This window comes from Symphodus melops (assembly GCF_947650265.1).
Source record: "Symphodus melops genome assembly, chromosome: 4".
NCBI classification, from domain to species: domain Eukaryota; kingdom Metazoa; phylum Chordata; class Actinopteri; order Labriformes; family Labridae; genus Symphodus; species Symphodus melops.
The window spans coordinates 3,176,528-3,202,142 of NC_136694.1; the positions used below are offsets into that span (position 1 = coordinate 3,176,528).

Sequence of the window (25,615 nt, forward strand, 5' to 3'; positions counted from 1 at the left end):
TATAACAGCAAATTTGTGGTCAATGGGAATAAAGGGAGACATCTCTGATAAATAAGCCTGCTTATTACACCCCCACAGTGAGAAAGGTGAATGTCAAGGGAGGAGAATGGAGCGGCATTTAATAAGTGGAACATTGTGTTACAGCCCACACGGAGACCCCATTACCTACTCAGAGGTTGAATTGGCACGCTGTAATTACTCACAATTAGAAACTTAAAGAGGCTCGGAGGGTTTGGATTTGTGCTTTAATTCCATCAATTTTACAGTGAACAACAAAAGAGCAGAAGATGTGTAAATTTAACAGTGGTCCTTTTTGACGAGATTTTTAGTTTCTATTCAAAGAAAATGAGCAACGAATGATGATGCTTGCCGGTCAACCTTCTCCCATATTATGTCAACTTTTTTTTACATGTTTACCTCTCAACTATGAATGTATAATAACAAGATGTAGTCAGTTTATAAGGCCTTATACATCAGAGAAACAGCATTATTCTGACTGACACAATCATTACAACTTTAAAATTGTGGATTTCTCTGTCTTTGATAGCTATAGTAAATATTTATGGGGAAGTCAGTATGTAACAACAAAATATATATAACGGCCATTTTGAATAATTTAAAATATCCTGTAAAAATATTCTAATAAATTCCACATATTTTATGTTTAACTGATCGTGTTCATCAAACACTTCAAGAATATTGAAGATTAAATCAGAGCTTACCACTACTGTTTTGTCAAAAATAAATAAAAATGATAGTTTGGCTGACTGCCTGGCCGAAGGCCACTGTATCCAACTTGAGCTCTTATAAAACCCTCATTGTCTTCTTTTTGTTTTTTTGACAGTAAAACAAATCTCAGTATGCAAAGTCAACACATGGAGCTTTGCCTTGGTTCCTGCAGGAATATTAAGTTGCACGCTCGCGCATATTGACAGTAAAATATTTGGCTGTTTGACCTCTGCTCTACAAAACAAAGTAAAAACATTTCAGTTCTGAACTTTGTTGATCTCACAGCAAATTCATATTGACCATTCAAAGCCTGTCTTTAACTCATTTATAAAAGACACAGGTGAAATACAGAAAGCATCTGTGTAGCTGTTTAAAGTCTCCCGTCTTTGATTCATCACAGCTACAAGAATGGCGGCGTTGTCTCAGCTTCTCATTGACTTTGGACCCACAGCAGCAGCTGTCACTTGTTTACACTCAGATATTCAGATTTAACTGTCAAAGGTCAGATTGTCATACGGTGGTCTTAGGTGAGTTTATTTTACATCAGCGTCACACACACTGCATTTTGTTACGGCACAGTGTGTGTCAGGATGATATTTGTGTATTTTTCTTTCCCTTAGGGGGAGAGGAAGCAGTCTGTGTTTTCCTGCTGCATATTGATAGCAGCATTTCTTTTGGCACTTCAGAAACCATTGCGGAGCACTGATCAAATCCCTCCTGCTCAGACGTCAGTCATTTAGAAGTGGCTCTGCTCTCCTGGTGGGGATCATTAGAGGAAAAGAAGGAACACAATCAGGCAACAGCATCTCTGAGCCTGAAACACACCCCCACACTTTTACACAATCTTCTTTCTTGGGGACAAACCTCATCGGTCCAGACATCTGGTGTTTATGCCGTGTTGCCATCTTGACAGTTATTCAAGCGTGACGTTGTAAGATCAACGTCAAAATCATGTGTCAATCTTAATTGTGCGTTCTCCGTTGGCCCCTGAATGTGTGGTTAATGTGGCTGTTGTGGTCCATTGGAGGTCAGTTATTCTCAGAAGTGATTAGCAGAGTAAAGCTGTTTACTTATTTGTTTTGGAGAAATAACTAAGAGCCCTCAGGGCACCATGCACTCATGGTTTAACTCAACTTAACTTCTCCTTCAGAGGCTCCTCCCCCAATTATCACATACCTGTATCCTCAGGGACACAACTCACAAACAATAAGAGCGCGGTCACAGTACTCAAGCATGATTTTTCTTTTCTCAAGATAAACTCACCAGATTTTCTTGTGGTGTGAGGCGTGTTAAGATAGATTTGATTGGAAGTACATTGTGGCTGCCCAGATTGCAAATGGTAAATAATAAACATATTTAATGTCTACAATCAGATCTCCTGTCGTGTAGGGGGGGGAACCCCGAGGACAACTGTGTAATGTTCGATCTGCAGTGTGAATTCATTTCGCCTTCTGGCGTTACAGAAGTACGACAGAGCATGGCACAGCGGGAGCTCCACACCCAGTAAGACATGCACTCAGACTGTACACACACACACACACACACACACACACACACACATACCGGCTCCGCCAATCCCGTCTCGCTCCTGTCACTACCTCCAAAGACAGAACAGAGGGGGGTCCCTTCATCCCTTCATTATGTGGTTAGATAGGTACTCTTCCCTGGGGGAAATTCAGGCGTATCCCATCGCACGCACGCAGAAAGTAAAACATTGAACAAACAGGTTAAAGGAAAATGTTAATTCTTAGAAACAACAGTCAAGATCAATGAAAAGCTGCGTAGATAAATGGACAAATAAGTAAAATCTTAAAAACTCTCTGCATGCTTAGATAGTTGTTATTATTGGACTGATCCCCGGGGTGAGAGAGTGATGAGGAGAAAAGGCACGCAATGATGTTCCACAGCCAACAAGTCATGAGCCGCTGCCGTCTGCCTGTGGGGAAATAAACGTGTTTGAATCTTTTGTATTAGTTTCTCTGCCATTGTCTCGCTATAGAAGTTCCTTTGTTGTTTGGATGATGTCACTGTTGTTTCTTCCAATCAAAGTTAAAATGTGTCTCCTCTCTCTGCAGAATCAACTTCAACTTTCAAAGTCAATGTTAGCTTACTGTAAAGGTTGTTTTTGGAAGAATCTGAAGGAGTCCAAGTTTAGGTATAAGAGCGATCTTATCACACTTAGGCTTACTGAGTCATGCTCTCATGGCTCATCGCAGGTACAGCTGCTCTGAAGGTTCTGCAGCTCTAAATGCAGACACGTCTAGGTATAGTTGACATATAGATCGACTCAATCCGTCACGTTTCTTGGTCAGCTTCCCCATATTTCTAAATAGTTCTGCCAATCACAATAAAGCGTGTCAGCAGGTGAGATTACTCACCTGTCCTCCAAGTAAGAAGATAATATGAGAGTGACGCAGAGCGTTGGCAGAACCTGCAGTCAACACAGCCAGCACAATGAATTAACACCACAGTCTGAGTCGTTTTAAATATGCACAATCACAAGAAGGCAAACACATTTCTTTTTCAAAAAGTACCTTTTTAATTATCCCAAGTCATCCGTGTTTGATGAAGAGAACGAAGTCCCTGGCCCAGTTTTTCAAAGTAAGGCGAGGAGAGACGCTGTCAGATTAAATCAGAAAACTGGTTGTTCAAAATATATGTTAAAGACGATGACAAGATCATATCAGGGCAGGTTTATATTTGCATAAAACCTTGGTTGAATTGGGATACATCTGGATTAAATCTGGATCCTCGTCAAAGCCGAAGTCTGGATCCAGGTTCGATTACAGAAACAAAACAACATTTTGTAATGAAGGTGAAATTTTGACTTTTTTTAAATGTGTTAATCATGAATGCTGGAGTTACTTAGAAGATAAGGTAGCCATTAGTAAATGATGCTAATCACTAAATATTTGTCACTATCAAACACAAAGTCTTCTGTTAAAATCAGCTGTGAGGGTCTTTCATTCTGTGTGGATTTTGGCACCTCGGACAGAGTATACATAAATCATGCACCCCACAGTTTGAGAATCAATGCACTACTGTATTAACAAGAGAACTTGGATATTTTAGGGAACACATTGTCATCATAAATGATCAGACATGATGGAGGTACTCACAGCAGGACAAATGTTCCTCAGATCACTGTGCAAGTAAAACAAACTCTTTTAAAGATGTGCGTGCTGTTTCAGAGCATAGACTTTCACCATTGCCTCTGTGTCATTGGTAATTAAAGTACAGACTAATAATTCAACAATTCATTTAGCAGACCCTTTATAAGAACAAACATCAGAGAGTAAGTTCAATGCAGGCAAGGATCTTGAGAGGGACCTGGACATCTGTTCTTTACAGTTCTAATCAGAATCGGAACCATCCTCAATATCATCACTATTATTGTCATTATCACTATCATTAAGCTTGTAGGTGTTCATAAAGAGCTGGGTCTTTAGCTTTTTCTAAAAGGTGCAAAGGGAGTCTGCAGCTCAAATGGAGTACCTGAAGGGGGCGACAGAGGAGAAGAGCCTCGTTAGAGACTCAGGGCCCTGTTGTGAAGCTTCGACCAGACGCCTTTCATTGGCCGAGCGCAGTGGGCGGGAGGAGTGTAGACCTTTGTGAAATTTCTCTTCACTATAACTGATGATATTGACAATCAGATGGGATGTCTGTCCTAAAGTCAGGGTTGGTCATTTTTTACAGATAGACTTTTAAAGATTTTGGTTGAAACTGTCTTTAGGTCCTGACAGAAATGAATAACTCAGGTGCTTTGAAAAGGGAACAAAGAAAATCCATCATCTGTAGCAGCTTCAACCAATGTCTGCCACAAGGTACCAATCTGATTAACCAATCACAGCCTCCCTGTCCCCCTGTTTACACTGTGAGGTTGTCATTGGCCGTTGTGAATTTTTTTTTTTTTACTCACGGCTGAATGAAATGTGAGACGATGTACTGTAGTTTCTACGCAATGCGAGTGATGAGCTGAGGTCTGCTCCTGGAACAATGGCACACATGTAAGTGAGTGGCTTTTTAGGAAGCACTGAGGGGAGGGGGTGGGTGAAGACGGAGCACAGAGGGAATGCTACTTTCAAAATCAGACTAGTTTTCAAAAAAAAAAGTAACCAACCCTGCCTTTAAGAGATAAATCTCAATTTGTATATTTTTACTAAAATTCTCAGTTGCTGTGAGCTGCCCTGCGCTGAACTTCTCTCTCCTCCTACATTTTGCTGGTTTAAAAACACCGAACAGATGGTAGAGTTATAATTCCTTCAAAATATTTGATTTTAAGTATTCTGGACTGAAATCTTTTGAAATGTTTTCAAACTTTTAGATAACACCTCAGAAGGTCATCGCTCTGTTCAAAAGTTGTTTAGCAGCTGAGCAGGCGACGCCATATGTTCAGACGTATGATCTCATTTGGATTACTTTTATTTACTTCTTTAAAATGATGTTGAGAGTAAAAAGTTAATTTGTGAAAGGATTATTGTATTAGGTTGAAAAAGTCAAATGAAACTTAAAGCCAATGTTATTTCATAGGTGTTGTATTCATCGAGGCTCGAACAGGCAAGCTGCTCAGAGAGAGAGAGAGACCACCTGCCCACCCACACAGACTTAAGTAGTGCTTCAGTATGTATAAGCAGCATCTCTAAAACAGTTGATAGTTTTATGCAAATATAAAGTGCAAAAGGTTAAAACTGATGCAGAACAACATAACCCCTCATGCCCCCATATTTAGCTTCCTCAGCAAAACAGCCGGGGTGAAGTCAGGATAAAACGGGGGAGGTGGGCGGGGTGCTAAAAGCCGCCTGTAACTGTGTGTGTGTGTGCAAATGGATGTGTTTTTGACTGCAACATTTTAAACTAACGGCAGAGGTATTTTTTTTTGTCTCTAGTTTAATTGGTGTAAGCAAACAACAGTTTTGTTTAACTACTAATTTGTCTAAAGAATCCATCCATCCATTTTCCTCCTCTTGTCAGAGGTCAGGTCAGACGAGCCTTCTCTCCAGCAAACATTTTTAAAGTCCTTCAGGGGGATTCTGAGGTATCCTCGGGTCAGAGGTAATCCCACCAGCGAGCTCTGATTCTACTGCAGGGTCTCCTCCTAGTTGGGCGTGACTGTGAAAACCCCCCTAATGAAGGCGTCAAGAAAGCATCCTAATCCAGAGTTTGAAACCATCTCAACTGGCTCCTTTTGAAACAAACAAGAAGCAACTCTACTTTTGAGCTCTCCCCAAAGTCCCAGCTCTTCGCCCCCGGTGTCTTAGGCTGAGCCCTGCCACCCTCCAGAGGAAAACAATTTTAGCCGCTTGAGTCTGCAATCTTGTTCTTTCAGCTGCTCCCATAGCCCATGACTGTAGGTGCATTGATTGCATTGATCGTGTGCAATTAAGTCCCTTTAGCTGCACAGTAGCTGAGCTCCCTGCAGGCACTGTGATAGAAAAGAACGACACCACTGCACCTTTGAATCTCTCATTTCTTTAAAGAAACTCCAGTTGACGAGTCCAAAGTAACATCCACCTCGTGACATCCAACGTTTTATAGTCGTCTGGAGCTGGGTTTTTCTTTTACATTATAAGCTTCCTTTTCTCCATTTTTAAGTTATTTTGTAACCTTCGGTCTACCACACGTTCCTTCTTTTCTTTCAAAATGAAATCAGGTTTGTAATCCGAACAGGAAATGAAGTACCTTTCCCGTAAAACAGTACAAACAGTTATCAGTACAGTACAAACAGTCAGCAATCAAACAAACAAACATAAGAAATACACCAAGAACTGAAAAGTCCAATGGACAACAAATAGATGGAATAGATAAAAAACTGATGACAATAAAGTAACATAATTATTTGTTTAAAATGGCGATGGCAGCAGGGACAAACGAGTGTTTCTTTGTGATACATGTTGGCAGGTTGAATCTGCCGCCTGACTGCAGTGACTTCAACTCCTTGGACAAAGGACGATTAAAATCTGCCAGCTGTGATCTGGCCTTCTTCAAAGTCTTTACTCTGTTTTAATACGTTACATCCAAGACACAGTTTAATGATACTCTGCATTGTGTTGAGATTCTTCGATCCTCCTGGCCCTTTATCAGAAGAGATGGAATCAATTTCCGTTTTGTTTGTTTGAAGATGTAATCCTGATGCTGGCCAATGAGCTGAACGAGCGCCTGACACCCAAGGAACCATCTTTTTGGGATGGTTTCATTTCTTGTTGTGCTTTCATCAGTGTCATTTCTTTGCACAGCGTAGGTTCAGCCAAACCAAATTAAAAATAGCATTTAAACCGTTCTGTGTGCTATAATCATCTGCAATCAAAGCTCAGCCTTTACCTGTAATAAGTTGCTGTGGTTCATTTACTGCTTCTATAATGGAAACCACATTTTAAGAAGTTATTTTTATTGGCGGCCACTGTCTCCGACAATCATGAAAACACCTGTCAAGTTTCAAAGCCAAGCGCTCTCACTCGGCATGTGCTCGATGTCCTTCTGTAACGCATTTAGACAGTCCGTCAGTTTATGTTAGGGGAGACGGTGGTTTTATCATTAATTGGCAGCTTGTTTCACCTTCAGAAAAAATGCATCTTCAAAGTTTCAGAGCTCACTGCCACGTCAAAGTAATGAGAGCCACTGCTGCAGATTGTTCCATGAAACCATCATCACATCAATGCAGACAGGAGAACAGCGTGCACTGCTTAATATAGATTCTGCGTTATGGGAGAAGTGATCAGATGATAAGAGACCAAAGTGAGAGGAAGATGGATAGAGGAGAGATTTGAGTGTAACTGTTAAACGAGTAAACTCACAAAAGAAGGGAATACAAGTCTGAAATCTTTTGCATTTGTATCATATTCTTAGAAACATCTGCAACAATAATAACCTAAAAACATTATTTGAATGAGCAAGGTCTGTGCAAAATGTCTGATATAAAAAGAATTTAGTCATGTTTATAAGTTGCATTTTGTGAATAATTCTAGGAAACATCCAGGGACTTTTTATTCTTCTTTTTTTTTTTTTTTTTTGGAAGTGACAAAAAAAAAGTTTTGGACCAAAGGCAGCGGGTGCTTCTGCTCGCTTCCCATATGTCGGTTCAGCTCTCAGCCTATGGTGATAGTTATGAAGTACAGACCAACAGTCCATGTGTCGCGTCGCCCACCTCCACCGTGGATTCTTTTCAATCCAAGCAGCGCTTCCCAAGGTTTAACAGTACATCACTATCTTCTTTAAATGCGTGATTATGACCGAGGTGGCGCTGCCAGCGGGGTCTTTATGTATTGCTGCACACTTTGAGCAGTGAAGTGGGCGCTGACAGTACACAAAGACACGGGAAACATATTAAATAGTGTTAGGTGTGCATTGGGTAATGGTGGCAGCTGCACCTGCAGTGATGACGGTACAGCTCTCAGCGTTCGATACTTGAATATTGGTTCATTGGACATAGCCGACTTTTTATAAGATGATGGACACTCTTCTTCTTGCTCTCTTTTTGTCTTCTTAGCGTCATCTGTCCGCCGTCCTCTTCTGTCTCTCAGCCTCATTGTACCAAACTGTACCAAACAGGCTAACTGGAAGCTTTCTTGTGTGTGTCAATAATTACATGAGTAGTCAGAAGCCGCCTCAGTATCGAAAGCTGCTTCATAAAAAAAACATTTCAAACAACAGAATATAGCATGTGGGGTGTAAAGGTTTATTTTTGGGGTTGCCATTTTCGAGATCAGGGAGGAGCCTATAGTCTGCGTCTATGGGTGAACACGCACTAACCACAAGGCTACCAGCGGTTGGAGGGGACAGTTCTAGCTACTGCACCTAACAGGTCCAGACAAAATGACCTGGTCTAATCTAAAGTTCGAGTCCTAGTACCACAAACAAACATAGTTTTGAGTGCTGAGGATGCTTGGTTTTAAACATGTCTAAAAGTCATTTAGACATGCTGATACATTTATTACCAGCAAAACAAAATGAAATCATTAAAAAGACCTGAATTAATTAAGAGCAACTCGTGGCCTGAAAGATTCTGTTTGATTTATTTTAATTGTACCAAGTAGAAAGTGTTTTTCAGTCTTTGATTCATATTGTGATGGATTGCCTTCACTGTGAGTTAAAGGGAAAAAAGCACTGATAGAAAAACAACTGACGCAATGCTTAATCCTTAATGTGAATAACAAAGAAAAAACACAGCCATTGATGCCTTAAAAGTAAAACAATCTACCAAACAAACTGGAAACAAAACTGCTGTAAATTCATCCAGATTTTGTATTTATGAAAAAGTTTGAAGCTTTCTTCCACAACATTAAAAAGTCAGCTTTCATATTTATTGAATTGTAAGTGATGTAATGAAGACGAGTATGAAGAGAAGTGCTATGATGTTGCTGTAGCTTTGTTTCTCATCGATTTTCATCTTAATTGTCCACCGCTGTGAAGGAGTCTGTTCGTGGTTAAGATTGTATCAATGATGGACAAAGTCTCAGTGACGCCATCCATTGTTTTTGTAGCGTAGTTTTGAAGCCTATTGGTCATCAGCTGTCTGAAACTAACTGTCAATCTAACTGAGGCGGGCTTTAAGCCTCCTAGCTTCAACATGCCCAGCACACTCTTTGCCTTAATAAAGTCAAAATGGATGCCATATTAAAAAAAATTTGAAATCCTGTAATCTATGCCGATGAAGACACAAGGTATTTGCATTCAAAATGTTGTTTTTTTTGTACCAGGCTTCAGAGTAAACTTAGGGCAGACATCTTAATTAAACTATAGAAACTTTAGCAACCAGCCTCTCGTGGACACGGGGGAAACGTCAGTTTATTTTACACTTGCATTCGCTTCATTCTTCCAGCACTGAAGGATGCCGCTTGCTTAAGACTGACATGAATACTGATGCTTCTATGTGACCTCAGTAAGAAGACATGACCAATCTGGAGAAGAGTGTCCTATTCTGTGTAGTTTTTTGTGATGCCTGTCACCTCTGCCGCCCGCTCCGATGACTGATCAATGAGCAGCAGATTTTGAAACAACTTTCAGGGAAAAGTCTCACAGTGAGTGATGAGTTAGACTGGGTTAAAGAAGATTTTTCTAAGACTTATTTTTGGGCATTTTCTGCCTTTATTGGAAAAACAGGATGGTAGAAAGAGTCGGAAATCAGGGACAGAAAGTTGGGAACGACATGCAGGAAAAGAGCTACAGGTTGGATTGGAGCCTTGACCGCCCACTTGGAGGGCTGCAGCCTCCACACAAGGGGCGAGCACTAACCACTGCGCCACCAGCTACACCATTTTGAACTATTTGATTATCCTTTTTAAAATGTCAGGCATCCTGCAGGCTCGCTCTCGGGGGGCACGTGACCCCCATGGGAGTCACAACCCCCACTTTGTGAACCACTGTACTCTGTATTTCTTTGTCCACAGGGGGCGCCAAGTTAAACGCCGAATGGAAGATCCTCACAGCAGCTTTAAATGATAGCATTGTATGAAGTTTGTATCATGTTCAGACTATTTAAGATTCAGACAATATTGCAAAAACAAAATAAATCCATGAGGTGAAGCAAAGGTGTTAAGTGATTCTATTGCTTCTCGATGAGTTAAAGATGTTTTGAAACATACTGTGTGTGGGTGTGAGTCTGAATGTGTTACCATCCAGCTCAAAAAACGTCGATTTTCTTACTTCCTGAAATGATAAAAGGATCCGGCCACCAAATGCAAGATGTTCACCAACAATTGTGATGTGTTTATTTCACAACATGCCTCAGCATGATGTTGATATTTTTGTGACTAATACAGCAGCCTGTAGCAGTCTGTGACAAACTAAATTACTCATGTGTAGTTTGATTGACAGGCCGGGGTCTTAACCCAGTCTGCTCTCATTCAGGATCCCTGCATACAGGGTTTTCTCCTACGGGCTCCGACCATTTGTGTCTGAGTATATTGACTGCTTCAGTACCTATGGAGGCCTCGTTATCTGCTCTGTGCCTGTGGATGGCGTCGAGGTCAGGATGACCTCTCAGTCACCATGTGGGGTCACTGTTTAATGAAGGCATGTCCTGTCTGACGTATAGGGTCGAGGCCGACGTGCCGTCCAACACCGAGTCGCCCCGGGAGAAAATGGGGTTACTAGAGGTTAATCAAGTGCAATTTCTTTCTCTGTCCTGCCTGATATTTCCTCCTCCACTTCGAGGAGCTGAAAGAGCCGTACAATATGTTGCTCAATATGTTTCTGAGATCCAGCGCCTTATGCATTTTTAGCTGTTTTTTTTTTTTCTTTGCCTTTACAGTCTTAACTTAAAGGCTGTTTGTTTCCTCTGAACTCTCAACATCCTAATCTATTAGATCTGTGTGAGGTTCAAACAAGCCCGGCGTTACACATGGTCACGTATATGCATCTACTTTACACAAGTAAAACATGTTTTTAAAGGGTATGTGTCATTGATTCAGGACAAACTAAGGTGTGTATTCATTTAAGAGGATAACTGCATCATGCTCAGAATGCAAAATGGAGTTCTGCAAATACTGTAAAACCATCCTCAACTTAGCATGTATCATTCCTTCCAGAGTGAGCTGAGGTGAGCCACAGAAGCCACATGTTATCAAAGCCTTACATAAAACAAACCCAGAGACACTTTATCAAGTTTCCTGCTAATTAGATTCATAGAAATACGTCTGGCAAAAAGCCTGATTGTCATTGGTAATTACCAGCCCAAGATGAAAAGATTTTTCACTCCCAGCTGCCATCTTTATCTTAGTCTTAGGAGCTCTGCAAGACATGGAGAAAGAGGGCACGAGGCAACCTGAACCCAACTCACCTCTTCTTGGCTGAAAATAAACCAATAGTCATGTGATTGTTGAACCGCTGCTTACACAGTAGGTCAGCAAATAATGACCACAGATCACTTGAACAATTTATTGAGAGTCGTCTGCTTCTTTCTATATCTGTCAAGAAAGTCTGGACTGGTGTTGGTTCTGAGGGGAAGCAAACTACCAAATGTATCAGGGACTTTCCCGGCAGTACTGGAAGACAACAGCACAGAGGACAGCAAGTTAGACAGGTTTGTTACAACACTAATGAATGAAGGACATCTATCAGTGCCCTCATCGACGGCAGAAAGAGTAGTTGTCAGTCATTGTTCAACAGGTTGGGGCAATGTTTGCCTCACTAAGATGCTGGTTAAAGGTCCCATATCCTTCAAAGCCGAACAACTGACCAATTAAGAGAGAGCACATCAGCCGACCAATCAGATCAGACTTGTCACACGTGGGGATCCTTTTCCTTCTTTTTTTTTTCCTGTTGGGGGGGGGATTCTGAGTGTGAGAAAAACATGCAGATGAGAGAGCCTGCATGACTCGGCAGGACATGAAAACAGCGATCGTGGACGCACTTTAGTAGACGCATACGTAAATTAGATATAAGAACCCCAAAAAGGGTGTAATATGGGACCTTTAACACAAACATTTGTGGTTGTGAGGTTTCATCCAATAAAAATGGATTCATAATCTCTTCTCAATAAATCATGAATGATAATAATAACAATATAATTCAATAATCCCAATGCAGTGTTTCCATAGGTATGTAAGGTTGGAAGTTGATTCTCAGCTGATTCATGGTGTCATTGAGGGACCGTGTGTCATGCTCATGTTCAGCCTTCATCAGGCTCAGATCTGCTTCCTGTGTCGTTCCCTTTGTTGGCCTCAGGGGCCTTTCAGAGATGTTGCACTGCGCTCAGCTCAGCGGGGTGCTGATACACACACGGTGCAGCACATAGACAATGAATGGCCCTGACAACAGCATACAGCGCCCACCGCGTCCCATCTAACAGGTGTATAGCTACGTGTCAGAACACATATCGGAATAAACTACTAAACATACAATAAATTATAACACCAACAGGAAGTCTGCCAACCAGACACATAGGCTTTTCCCATTAGCCTTGTTTCTGTTTTTGCATTTCTGAATAAATCTATGCGCTAACATATCGCTGCTGCAGTAAGGCTTGACATTTTGTTTGAGCCTTTATCGTCCATCCCGAGCAGCTCGCTCCGTCCCCTGCTGATTGTCTGATGACCTCCAGGATCACCTTGTTGTAGTGCATACATTCCCCCCTCCTCTCCCTCAGGCCAGCTTCCTTGTGTTGTTGTGTCTGGTTAAAGGTCAAGGCTCCAGACATGAAGAGCATCATATGCATCGTGTTGACGGCATGTACTGTATGATAAAAATGTGGAGGAACATAGAAGGATGTTGGGTGAAACAGTCTTTGCGGAGGGCCAATCCTCAAATCTATTCTCCTGCAACAGCACATGATACGCTGCTGCAGATTTTACACATTTTTTCTGTTACTGACCCAACAAAGCATTTTTCTGTTGTTTTTTTTTTTTTTACAAACCTCGGCTCCAATTGGAATCCGACCTGAAGCTCCCAGCTGACCTTCATTCCCCTATCTTTCTCTCTCTCTCTCTCTCTCTCTCTCTCTCTCTCTCTCTCTCTCTCCCAAATTTTCTCTGTCCTAAAATAAAGACTTTAAAAGCCCCAAAATGAATCTTGTGATGCAAAAACGGCAGGCTATGACGGAGAAACCGATAAAACCTGAAGATGGCTCCTGAAGTAAACATGGAACAGAGAGAGAACTCTAGGACTCAAAGAACATTTGAGCAGCAATGACGGAAAGGGAGATTAGTTAACCGTTGCTATGGACACGGCTCCTAATATAGATTCCATCCGACTGTTTTTTTAAGTGGGTGAATAAATGAATGAATTAATCAATGAAATCCTTTCCAATCAATTACTGATGTCCTATGACTATCCATGTGATAAGTGAGATATATGACTACACACAAACTCACTCTCCAGGTCGTTATCAGATTAGCTTCTCTGTCACCTGTATTTATACTCACTATAACAAAGTCATCCTAACACAAACTTTGTCCATGAATCCAAACAAATGCAAACAGCTCAAGGGACCAACACGATTCAATTTGGTTTTCATTTTGGTTTGGTGTGAAAATAATCTAAATTAACTTCAGCTTGTGAGAAAAACGGGCTGCTTGATTATTGCCTTCAAACACAAGCTGCTGTAATAAACACATTGAATTTTATTTTGGTGACATTTTTAAACATTTACAATCTTCACAAATAGGAAATGATTCATTTCAGAAAGAATGACACACAGGGCTGAAAAGGTAATAGTTGCATTTAAGAAAGTAAATAAATCCTCTGCCTTTAAAACAAACAAGGTGAACCATTCACACTCAATTTAAACCCATTAAATTAATTTGAATGTGAATAAATGATTTAAAAAAAATGAGCGGCTGAAATAAATTATTGTATTTAAATGAATGAAATTGATTTGTAATGGTGTGGAAAAATAAATAAAAGCTGAAGAACGGTTTGAATGTAATGAGCAGTGAGTGACACAGGGGTGTCACTACAGCCCCCCCCCCATGTTGGCTTTAGCCAGTATTAGATGAATACACACACACACACACACACACACACACACACACACACACACGCACTACATTAGTATTCATGGACATGTTCATCACTGACAGAGCGAGCAGGGTTTCTGTGTCCACACTGGCAGCTCTGCTACTGAGAAGAGGAGCTTTACTAAAGAGGTTTAACACAGCTCAACAGGGAGGCACACAGTACACACACACACACACACATACACACAGTACACACACACACACACGTACACACAGAACAAACATATATGCATGCACAGAACACAAACGTATACGCACACTGTACACACACATATAAACACACAAGCACCAGCAAATGTTTGGACATGAGCTCAGCTGAATAAAAGACCCTCTTCCTCCTCCTCCTCCTCCTCCTTTCATTTCTGTCTCCCTCTTTTTAACGTCGCTCAAATGTTGATTTTAAAAAAACACACCTCACAGTAACAGTAAGCAATCTTTGACCCTTTCATTTTTTTGCACAAACTATTTCCCAGCTTCATTTTCTACTGTTCAACCTATGACTACCTGTGTGGAGGCAGAGTGTATGTGATTTCTAACTTCTTGTCATTTATCCAGGATCTGATTCTTTCAGATTTATTGCTCCTGCTTTTTCCTCCCATACCGATCGCATCCCTGATTTATGCATTTGCATTTTTTTTGTTTTGTTCATGCATCTGCTTTGACATTGAATCCTTTTGCATTTGCATGGTATGTGAATTTGCAGCCAATTTCTCCCAATCAAAATTATTGTGGTTGTTGCAGCAAGTTTGCCACTCTGAGCCACGTTATAGAAAAGGGCATAACATAAAATCAACAAGAACCTTTCATAAATATCAGACACTTATACCTAGTTGGAAAAAACTCAGATAAGACTGTTCACATGTGCATTTTCATCTATGGTAATCAAATCAAGCATGCATAATGTCCAACTTCTAAAGTAGTTTACAGGTTGACAAAGCTAAGTTAGGAAGTTTCACTAACAAAGCAGCCGTTTGTCAAACAGGGAGTGACAACTGATGAGAGAGCAGGAGTCAAACAGGTGAGGGTTACACACATTTATTTGATGTTAGGAATGAGATGAAGTTCAACCCACTCATGTGCAATGTGCCTGCAATGGTGGACGGACACACGTGGACATCAAAGTGAGATAGCATCTCTGCCGAGTGGTGACTTGTTGCAAATTGGTTTTGGGTTTCACTGGACCGGCATCAACCACAGCATGCTCACCATAATTCTTACCAAACATTTCATCAGCACTGGGATCAAAGCATCAGGTCTGAAATCATCATATTCATGGGGGACAGGCATGTTTTCATTTATCTGGTCACATTTGACTTCAAATGATTAAAAGAAACTATCTGGTACAGTGGTTCTGCAATCTATGTGACATTCTTTTTTTAAAAACAGTCTCCACCTTTCTGTCCTCCATTTAGAATCTATTACCCAGCCAATGGATTTTTTTTTGTTCTTCCCAAAAGAAATGATACTCAGCCAAAGGTTGGGGGTTAAACCAAATCAAGTGCTGCGCATAAATGATTGTCATCAGCTTATAGGTTTATTTAGAATTCCATCTAAGTAACACAAATTGCAAATCTCGACATTGTTTTCAATTGTCTTGATTCTGTATGTTAAATGCATGTTGCCTATGGTGCGGGGGGGGGGGGGGGGGGGGGGTAGAGATCAGGCACAGGATCTGTGCCTTAAGGCAAGGAGAAGCAACCTGTTGTTTGCACTTTGTTGTCTCTTTCTCTGTGTGATCTGTCGTTCTCCTGTGACCTTGTCAACTCGTGGGCACAGCTGCTAATGGCTGTGCTACACTACACAGAAACTGACCCAGCAGGGTTGTTGGATGGAGTAAAACCAGAGACAGGATGCTGCACATACAGATCCTCTTGGATCCGTCAACAGCACTCTGTGTTCCTGTGCAGTTGCACCCAGAGACCTATAGTTGGTGCCAAAGTGAACCAAACCAAATTTGGTTTTCATTGGGGGGCTGCCATTTTTAAAAGCTATTCTGAACCTAACTACAGTTAATGTTAAGCTCTTGGTTTTGCTGCATAGTTGCAGATGCTGCTATATAAAGTTCCATCACATTCATTTCTTCTTGATGTCAATTTTTTTTAATTGAGCTCTAAAAGCATCAGATTTTAAAATTCCCATTAAGAAATGAAAAGGTCAGTTATTTTGTAAACTCACCAGCATTTGGAAACAAGCTCCTGATGTATTACGATTTGCCTCCGAGTGTTTGGGATTGCGTGCAGCATGCTGACATGTAGTTTGGCTGATTGCAAAGAGTTTTCCATGAAAAAAGTACCAGATCTTCACCATACAATCATAGCTGTTATTCATTGAAACAATCACACAAACAGAAATACCACAGCTCAATGGGATCATCTGTCGCCTGCAGAGAACAGGGCTACCGTTCTACTCGTGGTTTAGTTTACTTTATTCTGCCTCCAGATGATGTTTTCATTTGTTTTCTTTGCAGCTGCAGAAGCACGATCGAGACGAAGAGGACGTCCCCTCCAAGTGGAGATCAGAGGAGGAAATGGCTGCAGAAGCTTCAGACCTGAGGAAGCAGCTGGAGAACTTCTAAGTGGTAAAATAACGACGGAAAAAACTGAAATGAATAATCCTGAACAACGGAGAGTAGGGACATAACGATTCACTTAACTCACGATACGATGTGATTCACGATACTGGGTACACAATCTATTTTACAAAATGAGACCGTATACAAATTATGACTGAAAAAGGGTCCTTTAGTTTTTTGATGAAAACACCAATGCAACTCAAAATGTCTTTGGCACTCGTTTGGGCCAGCGAGGCTGCAAACCTGCTTGTTAGTATTGTTTGAGCTCTGCAGCTGCCATGATGTCGCCTGCTTGTTACAACCAATCGCCTCTACAAATCTTGACACTTTTGAATGGCCTCATGATTAATCTTTACATCCCCCAACCATGAGTCGTGGCCACAGTACTGAAGGTGATAGGATGAACAGCTGTCACTGAGTTCATTTCCCACAATGTCAAATCTTTTTTTTATTATGTAGAGGAGTTTCATTTCTTGATTCTTTCGTTCAGAAAATTCATCATCGATTCTTAATTGTGTTATTAATTTTGAATAACCTCCAGTATTTGTGACTTTGATGCATTAAGGCTCATTTACATAGAAATGGGGGTATTTCTCCCAGAATGTTTATAATTGACATATTAGCAAATCTGTTTTCAGCGAGTTTCCACATTACTTTTTTTTTTGTTGCTTGATTTGTTCATTGGAAAACTCATATTCATAAAAGTATTTTATTTTATTTTATGAAGATTTTGAAGTCAGTTTGAGTTTCAGTCTGATTGGCCGTCCTTCGTCTCACAGCAGGTGTTTGAAACTTTGGTCATACACGGTACGGTTCCCCATTTCCAGGACTATTTTTTTTCTTATTGCAACTACACAAACCTGACCCTGTCAGAAAGCATTTTATCTCACCATGGCAACAGCAGGCATGCCCATTTGAAGTGTTTTCCCCCTTCTATCACCAAAAATATGAACTCTGGCAGGAAATGTCTGCAGACCTCCAGCTGTAAGGGATTATTGTCATGTGTCATGTTTAAGCTTGCTCGTTAGAGATTTGTTTTTGGGGATGCCTAGTGTGCATGAGAGAGAGAGAGAGAGAGAGAGAGAGAGAGAGAGAGAGAGAGAGAGAGAGAGAGAGAGAGAGAGAGAGAGAGAGAGAGAGAGAGAGAGAGAGAGAGAGAGAGAGAGAGAGAGAGAGAGAGAGAGAGAGAGAGAGATTGTTGGACAGTAGATCTGACTTTAGCTTCCACCTGTGGAAACCTTACTGACGTGAACAGTCGCATCTTGCCCGGACATTAGTTCAGCGTTAGCATATAAATGATGAGCTTTGATCGTGCGTTTTAAATTATTCTGACGTAGTGAGATTTTTTAAATCCATACAGTGTCTGCCGGTCTCAGTATGACACGTGCTGTACAAACTGAATTTCACATCCTATGACTTAACTCACTGATTCTATTTTTAGAAAGTGTTGGACCCGTGAACTTGAGCTCTGTTTACTTTTCTGTGCAGAATGATGTTCAACATATCAAGCAGCGTGAGGACGACATGAACACCGAACATTATCTTCACTTGAAGATACTTTGAATTCATTTATTGTATTCATGTGTTTTTGTGACCCAACATGTTGATTGAATAAAAAGTGTTTATTCACCACATAGACTCTTGGTAACAAACAGTATTTAAAGGGTTCAACAACAACATAATTGGTACATTAAAGCGGAAAAAATCAGTGCAACTGAGTTTTTGAAACTAATAAAGTTATTAAAAAAAACTTGAATACTGGTTAGAATAAGGGGTAAGGCAAGTCGAACTCTAAGAATTCCTCTCATCAAAGTGAAACTGTGTCATGTTTAAAAGGCTGTGGAGCATCAGTGCCACCAAACGAACACATGAAAGAGAGGAAATTAGAGGTATTTAAGGGTCTGCTTCATATCCTATGCCAGCTCCTCTGAGCGAATCCAAATGCATGCTGGGATATCTCCCAAAAGTTCACACAGAAGTCAGCTCTCAGAGCATCCCAGATCAAATGGGAGGAGTGAGGACACGAGTTCATTTGGACTACTTGACTTTGAACTGGGACAGTGCATGGAGGTTTTCCCAAAGTGCAGCTTTAAGCCGGCTGTTTAAAGTCCAGAGTTCAGTCAAATTTCACCACAAGAGTACAGAACCTGACTTCCAGCAGACTTCACACTGTCAGTGATGACTTTATTTTACCCTTATACTGATAAACAGGTAAACGAATAGTAACCTTATCGTCATGGTTTCACCAATGCTGCACTAAGATACCAGTTTTTCAGTGAAGCCGCCATCAGCTGCTGCTAAAGAAAAGAGCGTGACTGCACATGGCCCTCTGTGGTAATCAAGCTGTAAAAGGCACCGTGAATTTTAAACAATATTACCAAGGATGAGGGATTTTTAAAGGGCGATAATTAAGAGTCTTGGGGGAGCAAAATCCATCAAATATTGGTCGTGAGCAGAAATGCTTGCCAACACAAGAGAGTTTGGATCCAAGGATATACTTCCTCATGTTTCATTACAAACTACAAGTCTGCATTATATGTTGAAATAATTGGTAAAGGTAAATACATGAAAGTGAAATGAAAGGCCTTGTCCATGTTGCCTTAAGACTTCCTGTTTCACAGCCTGTAAATCCTATAAACCACTCTCACCATGGATTACAAGCACTTTATATGGTTTTATTGATGTATTTCATAAAGACTTGCGTTGAGTTATGATTGATTTTTTTTTTCAGAGTTCTTCGATGCTTGAACTGTAGGAACTTTGGGGACTCATTGTTCAATAACCCACAAGACAACAACACAGCAACACGCTGCCGTGAGATTTAAGCAGTAGAATTTATAAAAGATGGGCGTGGCCTCAGTGATGTCAACCGTTGGTTTTGTGAAGGCGAGTTTTGAAGACGACAAGGCGTATTGCTCAGGCTGAAGTACAAACGTAAAGGTATTCAACGGTTCAAAAGAAGAAGAAGAAAAAGGAACAATGCCAGCAAATGTTGCAGGTCGTCATAAGAGTCCAGTGTAGAAATGGTTGGTGGGTAATTATAAGCATTTGATTCTTCAGAAAGCAGGATTGTATTCAGTGAATGGGCATCAAACACATTTTTGTGAGGTCGAATAAACATTTGGAGCGCAGCCTACGATGGAAAGGTAAACAACCTAGAAAAGCATCCCAACCACAGAGCGGCTGTGACTCAGGGTCGTCTCAACCTCGAGTTGCTCCCGCTGCTTCGTCAGGCGGCGGATTGATGTGTATGAACGGATTAGTTACTTCTAATGGACTCTTTACACAGCAGCATCCACCATCAGTGTGTGAATGGTCGGTGTGACCTGCAACGTAAAAAGAGCTTTGAGTAATCAGACGACTAGAAAAGGAAAAACAAGCTCAAGTCCATTTACCATCCAAGCTGTCGAGAGGGAGAAAACTTTCTTTTCATTTGCATTTAGTCACGATCTGCACATTGTATCTTTTCCTTTTGTGAGAGGACTTTCTGGTTGGTTGAAGGAGTATAAAAAAACAATCTAAATAACACAACATGGTGGTCACAGTGGGCACATCTAGCAGAATACTGATGGGATGGAATATATTTGAGAAGAATGGTCCTTATCCGTCAAGTGGAGTTGCACGCGCTCAGAGAATCTATGAAAAGTGGCTCTAAAGCTTTTTTCTATGGCTGTGATTAAACCACTTGTTAAACACTTCTTTGTTGGAAAGAGGTGTTTGAAATCTGCTTATCACACATAATTTTACATCTTTTACTCCAGGCATTATACTTCTATGTCTGTAATGCTTATATCTACATTAAGGCCACATGCAGACATGGCTTGTCAGAAAACAATGAAAGCTTTATGCTCTGTAGTGGAAACACTTTGGTGAAACTGAAGCAAACACAATCCATCAAGTACAAGTAGAGTCATTAGTCTTAATCCTTTTCCTGCATAAGAAAAATGTGTTGATAAAATGATAAAAATCAAACATATACCAGACTCTCTCCTTCAACTAGATTTTTTTTTTCTTAATACATACAGGAGAGGGGGAATCTGTTAAATCCCACATCTATTTTGCAAGCTGGGTAAATTAATTAAAAAGAAATAATTTTGGTCAAAATAGTTGATGCTCCGACAGTGCTGCGCGCCTGTGTTTGGCTATGCTACGGAGGAATTCAGGAGATTTTTAAAATGAGCTGTCCTTGGCTATGAGTGCTCCAGATGGAACAGTTGCACCATGAGTCTCTGTGTTGTTAGAGCAGCTCTCAAAGTGACACACTTTGTAGAATCAATTAGAAATGCCAGCAGTAATGGCGTCTCATTTAAAGGACGCACCTTCTTTAATGTCAACTCGTAATTTAAGTGATTTCCATTACTTAAAGAGGACGCATTATCCCTCCTTATTCTCCACCTTTTCAAACAGTCCCCCTGTGGTCTAGATGAAACATCTTTGCTGTGCTTTGGTCCAAATAAAGCAGAGGAGGTTTGTGACCCTGTAGAAACCAGCTCTCTCCATTTTGGTGTGTGTGTCTCTTTAAATGCCTTGAGCCCCTAGTAGATATCACTCCATCGCTAGCTAAAATAAAAATGGCGGAACTGTGCACAAGTTTGGTTCTAGACTGGAAAGTGAAGTCAATGGGTGGAGATATTAGGAGAGGGGAGGGGCTTTTTTTTCACACAATCCAATTTGTGACATCAAAAGGACAGCACAGATGAAACAGAGCATTTCTCTCTGTGTGGTAAGACTCATGCAGACCACAAACAAAGGAATGGATGACTTTATTTCACGGTAGACACTCAGGTTATGTAAAAAAATAAGAAGTAAATATATGTTCAAATATACTGTACAAGTGGATTTTTATAATAATAATAATAATAATAATAATAATAATAATAACAATGTGTACCCATTAAAAAAGACATGATGAGAGAAACATTTTTTTTAGATTTTTTTGTCCTTTGATGCAAACTGCGTTTATTTTTCTAAGAAGGTCTGGAAAATAACCGACATCAACATATTTTATCCAAACTTAGGGTGATAATTATTACAGCTCTGCTTTGCACACGTGGATTGTTGTTGAAGAAATGTGGACAGATTGAGAGAAAAATTAAATCAAATTCAGAATAACATTAGTCAGACAGACTCTTAATGTGGTTGTCTGCGGTGACAAGATGTCGAGTTATCTGCAAGTATATAGGTGTCATTAAACAGGCAAACACTGGGGTGCAGGTTGTAAGAGTTAAACAGTGAAAGATGGAATATCTGTGATATCACTGATAGAAAACAGTATCTTCTAAGGATTGTCTGAAACTGCTTCAGAAAACCGATGCTGTGAATGTTTCTGAGTTTGATTTCAGAGTCAGTCGGCCTCACTTTGTACTGTGCTGCACTGATCCCCTTGCAAAGGCTTGAATAAAACACACAAAGACAAGTCCGTGGTGTTGATCTCTCATTCTTTATCGACACATTTCCACCCCCCACGGCTCGTAAAATGTTCGGCTTCGTGCTTATCTTTTGAAATATCAACGAGTTGAAGGAACAGTGAGTCTGGTAATGACTACATTCAAAAGTCAAATAGCAAAACTAAGTTCCAGATCAATTACAACACATCAGCAGTTCAGTTGTTCTGGCTCTTTAACAGGGATGAGACGCAAAAAACAGACTATTAGAAATGAAGCCGATTAAACAAACTCATTCATCTCACACAGTTCAAAAACTCAGAGAGATTCTTTTCCCTCTTAATGATTGTTTTTTTCACATCAAACGGCTATTTATTCTGATTTGAAGTCTTGAAACGTCCGTGTGAAAAGAAGAACTTCCCTTTTATCTGAGCTGAAATGAACCTGTTGTGATTCAGAATGCTACAGTTCAATCAGTGAGCAGTGTGCAGGTGATGACAACTTGATGACAACTGTCGTCTGCGTGCCAAAGGTGAGGATCGAGCTGAGCAAATTGAGTTGACACTTCAGACATGAAGGAATTTTCCTCTCCTCTAATTGAGCAATGTGAACTTGAAACACTTTATGTATATATATATATATATATATATATATATAGAGAGAGAGAGAGAGAGAGAGAGAGAGAGAGAGAGAGAGTTGGTGATCTTTAATCCGCAATCACACACATGAAATCTTCAATTTTTCTTCAATATGTGCTGAGACAAACACAATGAATGAATGAATGAAGGCATTTTCATCTTCCATATCCTAATTAAGGAGGAGATTTGTTGAGGATTTTCATTGTGGGCCCTCGAGACCTCTCTGGTTTTGGTGACTTTGATTTTACAGGATAGAGGTCTTAAAGGCGGGGTTAGTAATTTCAGAAAACTATGATTTTAAAAGTAGCATTCCCTCAGTGCTCCTTCTGCACCCACCCCTTGTCCTCTGTGCTCCCTCTAAAGCCACGCCCCCTCACATATATGCATGGTCACTGTTGCTCCAGAAACTAAATAAACTCTCAGTATAAACTCTGTCATCAGTGATGCTTTTTGAGTGTGGGATAGAGCACGCAAGAGTTAGAGAACGAGAAAGGGAGGAGCGTGATTGGTGTACAGATTGGTACCTCGTGGCAGACATTGGTCAAAGTTTTTACAGGCTTACCGAGGGCTGCAGGTTTTCTTTGTTCCTTTTTCAGAGCACATGAGTTATTAATTTCTGTCAGGACCTAAAGACAATTTCATCCAACATCTTAAAAAGTGGAAAATTAGCAACCCTGTCTTTAAGGTGGAATTCTCCAATTGGTGTAAAGATGGACAACATAGATGTTTAAGCACGTGTAAATGATCAGAGTGGAGGTGCTCCTGTCCATTAGGAAGAATCTGACTGCACCTATAATAGGCAGATGTTACAGATGTCTCCTGCTGTGTAAGAAATACAATCGACCAAAATAGCTTTACTACAAAGATCTCGTCTAATGTCCGTTGGTTCTTTCTGGTATTTTAATACAGCCATAAGACGTGAAAAAAAATCAAAGGATAGATATGACGTTGTTAAGGTTTCTGCAGGATGTGACCCTTCAGAACGAGGCAGCTCTTATCCACAGTTACTTAAATCAAAAGTCTGAAGCAGCTGTTAGGTGGCAAATCTCACTCTGACGTTTGAACTTTATTATTGTGAGTGTGAATGCATGGTATAAGTTCGTACTGATGGTCACTGCACACAGCAGCCTCTACCATGTAGATGTGACCTGCAGTGTCAAAGTGCTTTGAGTTGTCAGAACACAGTGATATACAAGTTTATCAGAAGGAGCCCAAAAGAAGATGCAGCCGACCCTTTATCAGGCCCATGATTGAATCTTTTAATAGATCAGTCCTTGAGCCTTTATATTTGGTCCTACCATATCAAATGCAAGTAAAACCACAGCATCTTCCCCTGAATTCAACCCTGTATAGAAGTAGCTCCTACAGAGGAGGGCCACTCCCGCCTGCTGAGGATTACATGTTCATCTGTACACAGTATCATGGACTGATCCCGAGCCTCTCAAGCCTCACACACAAGGAGACCTTGAGTGTCTTTTGCAGGTTTGCCCGGGGTTAGAAGCCACAGCATACATATTTACAGTGAAATGTCATTACCACCGATTCACCCAGGGAGCCTCCTGCTGAATGTGTGTATTCAAGGAGAGGTAATTCCAGGACTGTTATGTGGCTGAGGGGGTGAAGCAAAAAAGGAGGAATTCTATCCTGGATCATTTATTACTCCAGCGCCTCTGTGGCTCAGGGTTCAATAAAGAAGGTTGCATATTTCAAAGTTGTTTCATGCAATGAGCCGAATGCCCAAACCCAGCAGGCAGGTAAGTGAAAGGAGCTGTGATTTGAGTTGTATAAGGACGGCGCAGAGCGACACGAGGAATAAAAAAAACATGACGTGGAAGTCTGTCATACGTTCACCTATAAATAGAAACCATGCATGCATGAGAGCTGGACAGAAAACTGGGGAAATCAACGACATCTGATCTTCTGAACTCTGTCCACTTGGACCTCGCTGCGTATTTTTCATTACCTTCTCCCCAGCCGCCGTGTGCATGTGCACTGGAGAGGGAAATGTGAGTTTCACCACAAGTCCCGAGTGAGGCCGTGTCACCGAAAGATGCTGAGCCACCTTTGCCGCTTCAATAACTTTTTCTTCATGTTGCAGAAATGCAAAAAAAGTAAAAAAAATAAAAAAAAGTGTCATTCTCTGGGGACACTCGACGTATGTGCAAAACTAATCTGTTCTAAACGTTAAAATCACATTCCTTAATGAATTGCTTAATTAATCAATTAATAAGCGACAACCAGCTGCAGCTGACTGTCTCATTTTTAATTGCCTACACACGTTTATGATTTCGGGAGCCGTAGCAGCTCTCAAATGAGTTGTGCCGTATACATAATGCTTTGTGTCGTTAATCTCGAAAACATACAGAGAAGCCTCTCTGTTAATCAATTTCATGTAAAAAATACTCTCTGCATGTTACCCTGTTTTTTCATGGAGCATGAAATAATTTTGGAGGCGACCTGAGATTCTTACTCTGGCTGAATAAAGCTGTAAAATGCATGTTGGGAACTATCAAACAGTTTGAATATTCCATCCATCCATCCATTATCTATACCACTTTTCCCGTTCTGGGTCATGCAGGGTTGGCTGATTGCGTCTGTCATTGGGCGAGAGGCGTGGTACTTCCTGGACTGGTCACCAGTCAATCACAAGGCACGGTTCCTATATTTCATATTGCGCTATTCTCCTGTGACCTCCACGTCCTCACTGTCTACATCAGTCTGCTTCACTGTCACGACAGGGCCACACAGGCTATCTTTGATAGCAACCTTGTTACAGTGCAACTCAGGTTGTGTTAGTCGTGCTGCATCTTCAAGCCTCTTTATTCTACGTTGACTTTGAAG

General features: G+C 40.8%; 1 protein-coding gene across 4 annotated transcripts in view; it reads left to right on the forward strand.

The window, feature by feature from the left end:
* Positions 1 to 18,390, forward strand: part of fhit (fragile histidine triad diadenosine triphosphatase) — a 252,603-nt gene extending 234,213 nt beyond the window's left edge. For all 4 annotated transcript variants that reach the window (XM_079340579.1, XM_079340582.1, XM_079340581.1 and 1 more), the window contains 2 exons: positions 16,648 to 16,758; positions 18,241 to 18,390. In XM_079340579.1, the coding sequence (XP_079196705.1) occupies positions 16,648 to 16,755 (108 nt within the window). In that variant the 3' untranslated portion in view covers positions 16,756 to 16,758; positions 18,241 to 18,390. The remainder of the gene's footprint in view (positions 1 to 16,647; positions 16,759 to 18,240) is intronic.
* Positions 18,391 to 25,615: the final 7,225 nt, after the last annotated feature.